Source organism: Muscardinus avellanarius, assembly GCF_963383645.1.
Source record: "Muscardinus avellanarius genome assembly, chromosome: 4".
NCBI lineage: Eukaryota > Metazoa > Chordata > Mammalia > Rodentia > Gliridae > Muscardinus > Muscardinus avellanarius.
In genome coordinates, this window is record NC_137789.1 from 12,266,104 (window position 1) to 12,279,347 (window position 13,244).

The window sequence follows — 13,244 nt, forward strand, 5'->3', positions numbered from 1 at the left end:
TGGATGTGGCATTCTCTTATAGTGTCACTGAGCAGGCCTGACGGCTGAGCCCACAGGCAGGGGGGTCTTGCTGCTCGTAACTGCTCCGTTTTCTCTTTTCCAGTCTAACAGGCAGCCAGCCAAGCTGAACCTTCTCACCTGCCAGGTGAAACCAAATGCCGAGGACAAGAAGTCTTTTGACCTGATATCACGTGAGTACTTTATAAAACACGCTCCGAGTCGGTTTCTGCGGGTTTGGACCCTGTGCATTTCCAGTTCCCTGGATAGTGACGCAGCTGCTTTTCCAAGCAGGCATCCAGAGTCACCACGTAACAGCTTCTTGCTATTCCTATGTGTGGAGCTCAGATGGGGTCTAGATGCCCAGGCTGGCTCACACTCCTGGGCTCCAGTAATTCTCCTGCCTCAGCCTCCCGAGTGGCTGGACCTGTAGGCATGTGCCGCCACGCCAGGCTTTCTGGGGTTGCTCCATTGCACTGAGCCAGCCCACCTGTGGTAGAAAGGCATGGCAGTGTCAGATCTGAGCATGTCTAGAATCTAGATTTGTATGTTGGTGTGCACAGCTGTGTCCCCGTGGAGGGTTTTTTCTAAGTATACTCCCATTTTTCTCCTAAATCTGCCAAAATGCAGTCCTTGGTACGAGGCTCAGAGATCGGTGTTTTGTTTCTTTGTTTTCTTTTTACTTTTTAAGCCCTTAGATGATTTTGATGTGCACCTCTGGTAAAGAAACAGATATAAAGCCAGGCAGGTGGTACAGGCCATAATCGAAGTACTTGGGAGTCTGAGACAGAAGGATCTCAAGTTTGAGGCCAGGCTCAGCAACTTAGCAAGGCTGTCTGCACCTTAGTGAAACCTTGTTTCAAAATTTTAGAAAATGAAATAGGGCTGGGGCTGTAGCCCAGAGGTAGAATACACCTGGGCTTAATCCCCAGTGACACACACACACACACACACACACACACACACACACGGATAAGAAACACAATTGTAGACTTAGCGATGCAGGTGTGCCACTGTATCCATACAGCTATTTTGCCTGCTGTTATATCCCTGCAAAATCAGGCTATTACAGGAAAATTATTTTCTTGTTTCCAAGAATTGCCTTCAAACTTGCCCACTGCATCCCTTCACTTTCTTACTCAGAGTTTGTACTTGCTCAGAGTTTGCATTTCTCTTGTTCTAGGAGAGATCAGAATGAGCCGCCACCTGACGGGCAGCCCGTGTTCTCACGGTGGACAGTGGCTGGGGAGAGGGTGTCTGTGCCAGGTCAGCTAGGTCGGCTTCCTGAGCCCATGCTGGCTCCGGTGGCTGTGTTTCCTGTCCACACAGCAGCTGAGAGGACACCTCTTTCTTTTTTTTTTTTTTTTTTTTCAGTCTGGGGATGGAACACAGGGGCATTTGGCCTCTGAGCTACACTCCTTGCCCTATTTTTTTTATTCTTTATTTTGAAACAGGGTCTCACTGAGTTGCAGAGGGCCTCACTAAGTAGCTGAGGCTGTCCGCAAACCCCGATCCTCAGGTCTCAGCCTCCCAAATGCTGAGATTACAAGCGTGCACCAACACGCCCAGCTCAGGACACCTCTTTCTAAAGGGAGAGGAGAGCAGAGCCAATGAAGTGTTTGTCACTACTATACTGAAGTCCTGTAACACCAGCCTTGAGAACCGTCTCTTGCGTGTCAGAACCCAGCGAGCAAAACAAGCTAGCATCCAGCGTGCACGACCTGTGTGAGAAGCACAAAGTACCTTCCTGCCCGTGCCATCCTGTTCATGCAGCTGTGTGAACATAAGGCCAAAAACAGCTGTGACCCACGAGATCGACTCGGTCATGAGCCCGTTTAGATGGAGCCTGAGCTGCGTCATGTAGCATCTGTGTGAAGTTCAGACTCCCCATGGTGTTCACAGCCGAGAGGTTTCATTTGTTAGTGAAACTAAACAAATATGAAAAGTTAGGATTATGATTGACTTCAAAAAGCCGCGAGCCCTAGATTTAAGAAGCTGTAGTTGTCAGCTGTTAGGCACCTAAATGAAAAAGCCCTCAGTTTCCCGTTTTACAGAAGAAATGTCTGAGACCGAAAGAGGTTCAGTGACTTGCTCAAATTCACACAGCGATGAAGTGGGGGTTCGGCCGAGGTTCTCGGGCTCTTTGACATGCGCGTTGACATTCTCTCTGGGAGATGAAAGGTGTGAGTGGCTAGTCTGGGGCAGACCCACAGGAATTGCTCAGTAAAGGTCATTTCAGCTGAGTGTATTGGGCATTCTTGTGAATCTAGAGTTTCCGGATAGCTCTTGGACCACCTGTCCAGAATGTCCACATTCGGCCTGTCCTTCCACTCTCTGGGTGGCAGAGGCCGAGCCTTTCTTCCTCAAAGTCTGATTGAACCAGAAGCAGCTCAGCATGTGTAGCAGTGGCCCGAGCTGCCTGCAGGTGGAGCTTGGGTCAGAGAAGTGGTGAATTGTCGCTTCTGAAAAGGAGGTGCTGGTAGCTCCAGGCCATCACCGAAGCCCGAAGCCAGGCTGGAGAGGGTGGGACCCTTCTCGCCTTTTGTTTCCAGAGCTGCCTAATGTTTGCATGCTGTCTTATTGTATTCCTCTTGTACTTGAAAAGAGTAATATTGGCAATGTGAATTGTCGAACCACTAAAACATAATGGGGTACAAATAGAATAATACTGAGCACCTTACTTGTACTGTGCAAGTTTTTTCCACAGGGATGTTAAAATCTGCATCGTGCCTGAAGGTGCTCTGCTTCCTGGGGTTTCACCTTTTTTTCTGTTTTGTATTTCAGATAATAGGACATATCACTTTCAGGCAGAAGATGAGCAGGATTATGTAGCGTAAGTAGTTCTGAAACAATGGCACGTGGCTTGAATTGAAAGGGCAGGGTGGAAATGGTTCTGGCAGCTCTCCGTGCTCCTGCCCTCTCTGGGGCTTCACACTCCGCTCCTCCCTGCCTGGGTGCCATGTCCTGTCTGCGCAGTAAACATTCATGCCTCTTGCAAGACTCTGCTCAGGCCTCCCCACCTGCCAAGCCGTTGCTCCCTCCCCTCTGCCCACAGCCGCCTCACCCCACTCTGATCCTCTGTGCAGCCTGCAGCCCGCCAGACACCAAGAGCCTTTGAGAACGAGGACTGTGTCTTACTCATCCTGTAATCATGTCAGCTGTGCTTAGGCGGGGCTTACTCCATGCTTGGTTGTCAAACACATGAGCCAGCCTACCTGGCTGCTTGGCTGTTCTTGTGAGAGGTGAGGAGAGGCTGGCCTTGAAGGAACCACACAGGAGGCACTATTCCCCAGGGCGAGCACAGCACAGCTCAAGGGAGCCTGGTGCAGTGGTGCAGTGAGAACGGGGCTTGGTATTGCATACCACTCACTGGCACCACGGTCCCGAGCCACCTGTATGCCCTCTTCCTTCCTGTAGGCTGCCTGCGCTGCAAAACGCAGTGTGTGGCTCTGATGTTCTCAGCTCGCATCGTGGTGTTAAAGCAGCAATTAAACCTTTATGGGTGCTCAATTTTTTCCTTATTTCTAACAAGTACTTGGGGTAGTTTGGCCCATGTTCCATAAACCATAAGCTCCTGTCTATCGGTGGCACATGGTAATTCTTTTCCTTTTTTAATTCTTTCCAGAGAGAGCCTTTCAGTTTATACCCATCTTGCCTTACACTCACCTCTTCCCTCTCTCCCCTCTCCTTTTCTTTCTCTTACACACACATACACACTCACTCACTCACTCATTCACTCACTCATTTTTCTGGACTATTATACTCTTCCTGTCTCAGAGACAAAATGATAAAAGGATCAGAAGGAGAATAAGAAATGGTGAGAAATAGGAGAATAGGCGAAGGCATATAAAATTGGGAGAAATAGAAGAAAATGGTGTTGCACTCTTGTAATCCCAGCATTCAGGAGGCTGAGACCAGAGAATCGCGGTTCACAGCCGCCTCAGCTACTTAGTGAGGCCCTTTGCAACTCAGTGAGACCCGGTTTCAAAATACAGGGGAAAAAAAAAAGGGCAGGGGGTGTAGCTCAGAGGTAGAATGCCCCTGGGCTCCATCCCCACATCTGGAAAAAAAAAGAAGAAGAAAAAGAAAACAGCTTAGAGAGACACAAGAAGAGGAAAATCAAGGTCCATTTTCCATTCACCCATCTGAGGATTTGGCGAATGTCATCTAGATGCTAAGGACTATGCAAATAAGACATATCACGGAATTAAGTGGAGCCCTGCCAGGAAGGAAGGAAACAAGCATTATACCAAGGCGCAGGTGTTGAGCACAGGGACAGGAGACAATGGGGGGGGTGCAGGCTCAGCCACACACCCGCAGGGGGTCATGGAGGTATTGCCTAGAGATGGCTTCCTAGAGGAAGGGAAGACGTAGCTGGCGGAGCTGTGGCCACGAAGCCGTGGGCAGAGCAGGAAGGGAGGGACTGGAGGCGCAGTGTCCTGGGTACAGAGCTGCCCACTGCAGTGTAGCCAGGAACCAAAGGAGAAAGGGCCGAGTCAGGAGAGCTGCCCCCAGATTCAGAGAGAGAGCTTATTCCTTGAGCTGGCACTGTGCCAACATACTTGGTGCCTTATTCATCCCTACAACCCCAGGAAGTAGGGACTTGTCTTCCTAGTTTGCAGATGAGGAAACAGAGGCGCCGTGTGCCCCTCATCACGGTCCTGTTAAGCCAGGATTTCAACCCAGCCAAGATTACAAAACCACCTTGGAACATTGTCTCCCGTCTCTAATTCCACTCTTTCCTCGTTCCCTTCGTCAGAGTCCTAAGTAGAGAACAGGTGAGGAGTATGTGTGAGGCAAGACAGACGTCCGTGCCCTCTTGGTTCCCTTGTCTCAGAGCCGGGCCTTGCGTGGGTAATTCAGTCCCAATGATTGCAGAGCGCTGCTGGTTTCCTGCCTGTGGAACTCGAGTCCTCAGCAAAGGCGCTGCTGCGTCCATCCTGAAATCGCTCACATCTTGCTCTTTCACTCTTTGGGTGATGGGGGCCTCGTTTTGTGGATGTAGAAGGTAATGGTAGTACCAGAGAACACACGTGCCCCAGAGGGAAGCCTCAACTCTTTACCTCCAGTTTACATAGGGACACCTTCACCGACTCTTTGAATTTCTTTTCCTGTGTGAAGGTGTCCAGTAAAATTAAATGAAGTTTCTTCTTATCAAGAAAGAAGGCAAGAGCCAGGCATGGTGGTACATGCCTGTAATCCCAGAACTTGGGAGGCCATGACAGGAGGATCACAGGTTTGAGGCCAGCCTCACCAACTTAGCGAAACTCTAGGCAATCTAGCAAGACTATTTCCAAATAAAAGCTAAAATAGATAGGGCTGGGGTGTAGTTCAGACCTAGAATGCCCTTGATACCAAAAAGAGAGAAGAAGGAAGGCAAATAAAAAATAGCTAATGCTCATTTAAAGTCTGGCAACTTGGCTTCTAGGCTAGGCTCTGATGACTAGGGCCGTCCGACCCCATGCAGATCGTTGGCCCAGTCTTCTCCTTGGTAGAGTAATGGGCGGAGGCAGATGAGTGGATGGGAACTATATGTCTCACTTGCAGGGTTTTGAAAGCAAGGATGAAATGTATGACTCTCCTTGCATGTGACAGTTTTTATTTTAAAGTATTAAGATATGATAATGCATTATATTGTTTCTGAGTATTTTTGATATGCCCACTCCTTTAAAAGAATTTAAAAGTTAAAAAATATTTTCGGAAATAGTCCCGTGGATTCTTGAGCCTTTTGAAATGTAGCCATTCCATTCCTATATTTGAATTACTTCCTTTGGAAAATTAATTCTCCTTTAAATATATATTTTCTGACTGTCGTGACAAACTTCTTTGATTGTGAGCCGTGGGATCGAGGCAAATGTGGAATGGTGGAGGAGCTCTGAAAGGGGGCCAACAAAAGCGGCTCTCCGCCGGGCGCGGTGGCGCACGCTTGTAATCCCTGCGCTTGGGAGGCGGAGACAGGAGGATCGCGCAGGTTCGAAGCCAGCCTAACCTGGTTTAAGAGACCCTGTTTCCAAATAAAAAATAAAATAGGTCTGGAAGTGTAGCCCGAAGGTAGAAGGCCCCTGGGTTCCATTCCCAGTACCACAAAAACAAACAAAACAACAACAACAAAAAAGTGACTCTCCTCCCAGCCATACGCACTCCAGTCTCGTAACTGCTGTATTTTATACCATAACCTAGCAACTCTTGGGGGAGTCTGTTGCAGACTGTAAGCCCATGGCAGAGAGTAAATACTGGTCCATGTCAGGGAACCAGGCGCCAGAGTGCCCGAGGAGACACACAGGGCGCGGAGAACCCACGCGCAGAGTTCCCGAGGAGACACGCCGAGCGCGGAGAACCCAGTAACAGCAGCTCCGCTGCTCTTGGTCCTAATGCACAGTTTCTTGAATTATTTTTAACAAAACAATTTCTAGTCTCTAATTTGAAACTAATAATTTTAAAACACTATTTAAAATATATCCACTGCCCTGGCCCGTTTCTAGACCGTTGATTTCAAAGCCTTATTTCTGCATCACAGGAAAACCTTGCAGCTGAGTAGCTGCACTTCTCCTAAAGTACTGGTGGCGAGCACCCCCTAGAGTCAGAGGTGAGACTTGCAGCCATGTGCTCCAAGCACTGGCTTTTCATTCTCAGGCTGTTCTTAGTTACTCAAAATGTTTTGTAGGTAGTATGTTGCTTCAGATCTGTTTTATCCTACAATATGCTTTAAAAGGCATACTCAACAGACTCAGTGCTTAACCTCTGTGATCCATTGAGAACAGGCATTAGCTATCTGTGCAGTAGATGAGAAAAAATAATAGTTTGGCTATATATAAATATATATATATACATATATAGATATAGATATATAGATATTGTGTGTGTGTGTGTGTGTGTGTGTGTGTGGTACTGGGGTTCCTAGAAACCCTTCTACCTCTGGGCTACACTCCCAGACCTATTTTATATTTTTATTTGGAAACAGGGTCTCTTAAGCTAACACGGATGGCTTAGAACCTGTGCGATCCTCCTGTCTCCACCTCCCAAGCACGGGGATTACAAGCGTGCACCACTATGCCTGGCGCAATATATATTTACATAAATATATATATTCATATTTATGGCAGTACTAGGGATTGAACCCAGGGGCATTCTAACTCTGAGCCATCCCTCCAGCCCTATTTTTATTCTTTATTTAAAAACGGGGTCTCACTAAGTTGCAGAGGGCCTCACTAAGTGGTTGAGGCTGGCAGTAAACCTTCAGTCCTCCTGTCTGAGCCTCCCAAATACTGGGATTATAAGCATGCACTACCATACCTGGCTTGGTCTTTATTTTTGAACCAGGGTCTCAGTGAGTTGTGGAGGGCCTCACTAAGTAGCTGAGGCTGGCCATAAATCCATGATCCTCCTGTCTCAGCGTCTCAAGAACTGGGATTACAAGTGTGCACCACCACACCCGGCTCATTTGACATTTCCCCTCACTTGCAAAAGTAACAGAAGCTCATTTTAGATCTGGAAATTTTCAGAAAAGCAGAGTCAAGCAATCCTTCTGTCCGTTCTCTCCTAAAGAAAACTATCTGGACAACCAGTATTAACATTGTGGTGAAATTCCTTTTAGCTTTTTTCCCCAAACATAGATGCATAATTTATACATATTTAAATTTGAGGTTCTAAGCCGGGCGTGGTGGCGCATGCTTGTAATCCCCGCGCTTGGGAGGCTGAGACACGAGGATCGCGCAGGTTCAAAGCCAGCCTCCTATGGCTTAAGAGACCCTGTTTCCAAATAAAAATTATAAAATAGGTCTGGGAGTGTAGCCCGGAGGTAGAAGGCCCCTGGGTTCCATCCCCAGTACTGCCAAAAATTAAAAAAAATAAAAAATAAATAAATTTGAGGTTCTATTATGTAATAGGCTTTTTTCTCTGTTTATTTCAGAAAGCATTATTGAGAGAATTTCTCCAATGTCGCTCCAAATTTACTTGCAAACTTGAATTTTAATGTTTGTTTAATATTTTCTTCTGACGTCATTCTTTGGTAATCCACACCCCGCCGTTGGGTTTTCAGGATGCTTTATGCATAGATTGGGAGCAAATGGCGATTTCGTTTGGTGCCCATGTGGGCTTACTGTATGTACAATTAAATGGCTTGCGCTCTCCATGCTGTCTCAGAAATGTTGGTGTTTCCATGTCAGTATGCCTTTTTCATAAGCATACATTTTAATGGCTGCTAGTATCCCCTCTTTTCACTTTAAGATGTCCCCAGACATGGACTTCCAGAGAGCAGCTGCCTCCTGCTGAGATCGGCTTCCCGTTTGCCCCACCCTTGCTGTGGGTGGCCCCTCCTGGGCCCTCTTCCTGCCCACCTTCCCTCTCTGCTGAGCACATGAGACGCGGCACCTTGTGAATCCATCTTCAGCTAAACTGGTCTCTGCTGCTCTTCTCCGCCCCAGTCATCTCTGTTGTTTTCTCCTGTGCTGCTTTCCATCCTTTAGCTCCGCCCTTCAAGTGTAATTTCTTTCACTTTCCCTCGTGCTGTTGCTATCTAGGGAGGGGACATTCTCTTTTTGGAAGTTCTTGGTGAAAGTGGGTTTTTTGCAATGGAGGGAGAAAACAGTGGCCATAGCCTTATGAAGGCCTCACTTTGACCCCAGATGGATATCAGTACTGACTAATAGCAAAGAAGAGGCCCTGACCATGGCTTTCCGAGGCGAGCAGAGCACCGGGGAGAACAGCTTGGAAGATCTGACAAAAGCCATCATTGAGGACGTCCAGCGGCTCCCTGGGAACGATGTCTGCTGCGACTGTGGCTCCTCAGGTAATCGGCCCACACTTGAACCGGCTTGTTAAGAGCCTTATGGACACGCTCAGACACACAACACGTACCACCAACAGGAATAGCCCAGCACTGAGCTGCTCTTAGACATGCTGTCTTCTCTACTTTCAAGGCCCCACCTGTTCTCCTGAATGGTCACACGCTCCCTTTCCTGTGAAGCTCAGTTAAATAATCGCCATGGACATTATTGGAAGAGCACAAAGCATGGTGCCCACATTTTAAATCACGTCCACTGTTCACAGCCTGGACAGTCTCAGGCCAAGTCCCTTTACTATTTTGATCTGCAGTTTTCTCATCCTAGAAATGGAATAATAAGCCGCCTCTTACAAAGACTTAATAAGTGGTGAATATGAAATCAGCTGACACATGACGCATGACTGCCGCTCCTTCCTGCTTAGTGACACCCGCACTCTGTAGCAGAGTGCTATCATCTTCCCCCAAACTTCTGTTTGAAGATTAAGGCGTTGGTGATCCCTAACATTCACAGAGCACTTCCACTGTAGTGAGGCTCGTGCCTGGTGCTTTGCTTGTGTCATCGCATCTTCACAGGAGCTCTGTGAGCAGGATAAGAAATGATCCCCGTCTCACAGATGAGAGTTCTGGAACTCAGCTCAAGTGATTCACTTAAGGTCGCACAGGTCGCGGGGGTCAGAGCAGGGGTGCGAAGCCAGTGCTCTTAAGCATTATGGAATGCTTAGTCTGTACGTGACACTGGACACGTTTTCGGATGTGTGTTAGTGACTCACACTGTGTGAGGAGAATGGCAAATACTCAGGTACTGGCCTGTCAAAAAGAAATAGTAGAAAGAACCCTGTACGTTTTCATGGAATAGAAGGATTTGTTCCCACAATTTTGGAGCCCTCCAAGACTGTAGGGAAAAAGCCGTAAGTCACTAAAAGAAACATTTAGTGCTCAATTTTTATAGATGCCTTACTACCAGGAGGTGCTTATGGGGAAGCCATAACCAGGCATGGTAGGTCAAAGTTGATTATAATTTGAAGGTTATTTTATAGCCATAGGATCTAGTCCTTTGTAAGTAGTGCTTAATAGGCCTTCAAATCTATCCCTGGCGGTAGGGAACTCCTCCCACAAAGCCTAAGGTGTTACATAGGACCCATTAGTAAAAGTCTCACATTTTTATAAGAATAAAATATTTAATTTTGCTTTTAAGACAATATTGAAGGGAAACTTATTATAGCCCCTAGGCTAAGCCACAAGCAACCATTTCTTGTTTGTCTTTTCTCCCTCATAATTCTCAACAAGTTGCACTACTATTTAGCTTCATCTATCGTTGCACACTAAATTAATGTCTTGTTTCTTTCATTAAATTTTTTCCACAGAACCCACATGGCTTTCAACGAATTTGGGTATTTTGACCTGCATAGAGTGCTCTGGCATCCATAGGGAAATGGGGGTCCATATTTCTCGTATTCAGTCTTTGGAACTAGACAAATTAGGAACTTCTGAACTCTTGGTAAGTCATGACCTATACTTTGAATGAAAACTTAACATTTATTGCCATGAATATACTTAACATTTATCTTTGGATTTCTTTGTTTCTGCTGTGTGCCAAGAGTTCTAATTCCTGAATTGTATGAGTTTGCATAGGTACTGAAATTTTGAGTTTTGTGGAGTGTAATGTTTACTAGTTCTATTTTCTATTTGATGAAATGGTGACTCATAATTTTTTATAGTAGCTCGTGAAACTAACTCTTCTCTTTGGGGATGAGTTTCTTCAAAGCTACATTTTTCTTTAGGAATTAGTTTCTAGCCAGGTATGGTTGGCGCATGCTTATAATCTCAGTACTTGGGAGGCTGAGATAGGAAGAGTATAGGCCAAGATTACCTCAGCAACCTAGCAAGACCACATATCAAAATAAAAAATTAAAGAGTGATATATATACGTAAACCTCTACCATCTTGTACTTCATTAAGATGTATGACCACAATGCGCCAATAAAAATTTAAGTTAATAAATAATAAAATAAAAGGGCTGAAGATATAGCTTAGAGAGAGAAAAACCCTGGATTTAATTCCCAGTACAAAAAACAAAGGGAGGGATTTGTTTTTATATGATTCATTTTATTTTTTATGATTCACTTTAATAGCAGTTATAATTACAAGTTTATATTTCCTAATGCCTTATATCATTAAAAAATAATAGCCAGGCGTGGTGGCGCACGCTTGTAATCCCAGCATTTGGGAGGCTGAAACAGGAGGATCAAGGTTCAGAGATAGCCTCAGCTACTACTTAGTGAGGCTCTTTGCAACTCAATGAGACCCTGTTTCAACATTTTGAATAAAAAATTGGGCTGGGGGGTGTATCTCAGAGGTAGAATGCCCCTGGGTTCCATCCCCAGTAGCGGAAATAATAATAATAATAATAATAATAATAATAATAATAATAATAATAATGTAGCGGAAATAATAATAACAACAACAACAGCAGCAGCAGCAGCAATAACTAGGCCGGGCATGGTGGCACATGCTTGTAATCCCAGTATTTAGGAGGCTGAGACAGGATTGCAGGTTTGCAGCCAGCCTCAGCTACTTAGTGAAGCCCTCTGCAACTCAGTGAGACCCTGTTTCAAAATAAAGAATGGAAAATAGGGCTGAGGGTGTAGCTCAGAGGTATAATGTCCCTGGGTTCCATCCCCAGTACCACTAATAATAATAATAATAACAACAACAACAACAACTATTAAGAAGTTTTTCTCAATTTTATTTTTACTGCACAATGTTTGTAAAACTACATATGAATTGGGAGTAGCCTGTTACCTCCTGTCCCAAAACCAGTTATTCCTTAACCTATGACCTCTGTAGGTCATGAGGGAATAAATCCTCTGTAGTTGTGCTTAGCCCTGTAATATAGGGAAATGGATTAAGCTTGTTTTCCTTAGCCACTGCCTTCTCATCATGCTTCGCCCAAATTTGGAGCCCCACCAGGTCTAAGTTAAGTGGGCCCTGCGTTGCAGAAGGCCCACTTGGCATCGCTCGTGCACTTTATGGTTGTAAGTCCTGTCTTGAGTAGTTTTAACCTGGTACACTGGGAGAGAGTCTTTGGAGGTGAATTTTTAAGTAAAATAGAACTCTTCAGACAAAAGGGTCTCCTTTGAGCAAATCCAAAGAGAACTAGAGCTCAAAAAAGGTGAAAGCCGAGCTTACCACCAGCCTCGTGTAGAGAAAAGTATCAAGGTCAGGGCCGTCAGCACCCAGCCAGCAGCCCTTGCCAGCCGAGCGCCCATCAGCTGTGGTGGTGTGTCTTGCTGGCTGCGCTTTTTCATTTAAGAAGTAGGAAGTTACTGGGCTCCTCCTCAGCTCCTTGTTCACATCAGCATTATAGAGGGAAGGCTCAGGCCCCACAGCTGGAGCTCTCTGCTTCAGTACAGAAACGGAGTCTCTCCACCTCCTTGACATGTATAAATGAAACCCGGTCTATGGGAAAGTCTAAATGCTAAATGCTTGCTGTGCAGCACACCCAAGATTTTTTTACCAAAACACTTGGCTGCATGAATCTATCTTTTTTTTTTTTTTTTTTTTTTTTTTTTTGCAGGGGAGGCTATACCTGAATTGGGGGGTTAATGCCTAAATTACACCGAAACATTCTACCACCAAGCCATATCCCCAGCTCTTTTTATTTTTATTTTTTCATTTTGAAAGAGTCTTACTAATTTGCTGAGGGTCTCACTAAGAACTGTTTCTTTAATTTTCCCTTGCTCTCAAAATTATGCAAATGATCAAATGCCCTTTGGGATACATTTTCTAGAAATATCTTGAGCCCAGAGGCAAAATGTTTCTGTTCCTTACCTGCAGCATATTAGTCTATACCTAAATATAAAGTAATCCTACTTTTCTACTTACTCAAGGAGTAGGTTCAGTGTGAAAAGGAGACATGCTGGGAGTGGAAATGTTGTTACTGTTGACATAGGAGTTTAGTCTAGACTCACATTTGGAGCCGGCTCTGTCTAATCTGGGATGGCTGTGCATGTATATAATCCTACTCTGTACTACCATTATGACATTCTATTGGGGACATGGATTTAGTTGTCGCTGGCCTGTCCTCCCTAGACTCTGAACACCTGTGCACAGTAACACGGTTTACTCCCTTGCAGCCCTCAACATAGAGTTCAGGGCCTAGCATGTAATCGAAGTTACACAGCTTTTTTTTCACCAGATGGATATATGGTTCGCATTCTCCGTCAAATGAGAGAAAATATATATTCAAAAATCTCAAAAGCAAATAACGGGAAACTTCTGAACTTTTAACTAAGAGTGAAGAGCTTACTGTGTGTATGTGTGTGTGTTTATGTTACAGCTGGCCAAGAATGTAGGAAACAATAGTTTTAATGATATTATGGAAGCAAATTTACCCAGCCCTTCACCAAAACCCACGCCTTCAAGTGACATGTAAGTATCTCCGCTGTGCTGAATATTGCTTACC

The 13,244-nt window shown here is 45.4% G+C and overlaps 1 protein-coding gene across 4 annotated transcripts in view; it reads left to right on the top strand.

The window, feature by feature from the left end:
• Positions 1–13,244, top strand: part of ASAP1 (ArfGAP with SH3 domain, ankyrin repeat and PH domain 1) — a gene marked incomplete at both ends in the record, with an annotated part of 307,685 nt that overhangs the window by 256,107 nt on the left and 38,334 nt on the right. For all 4 annotated transcript variants that reach the window (XM_080694994.1, XM_080694996.1, XM_080694995.1 and 1 more), the window contains 5 exons: positions 104–191; positions 2,782–2,830; positions 8,622–8,785; positions 10,144–10,277; positions 13,119–13,210. In XM_080694994.1, coding sequence (XP_080551120.1) covers positions 104–191; positions 2,782–2,830; positions 8,622–8,785; positions 10,144–10,277; positions 13,119–13,210 — 527 coding nt within the window. The remainder of the gene's footprint in view (positions 1–103; positions 192–2,781; positions 2,831–8,621; positions 8,786–10,143; positions 10,278–13,118; positions 13,211–13,244) is intronic.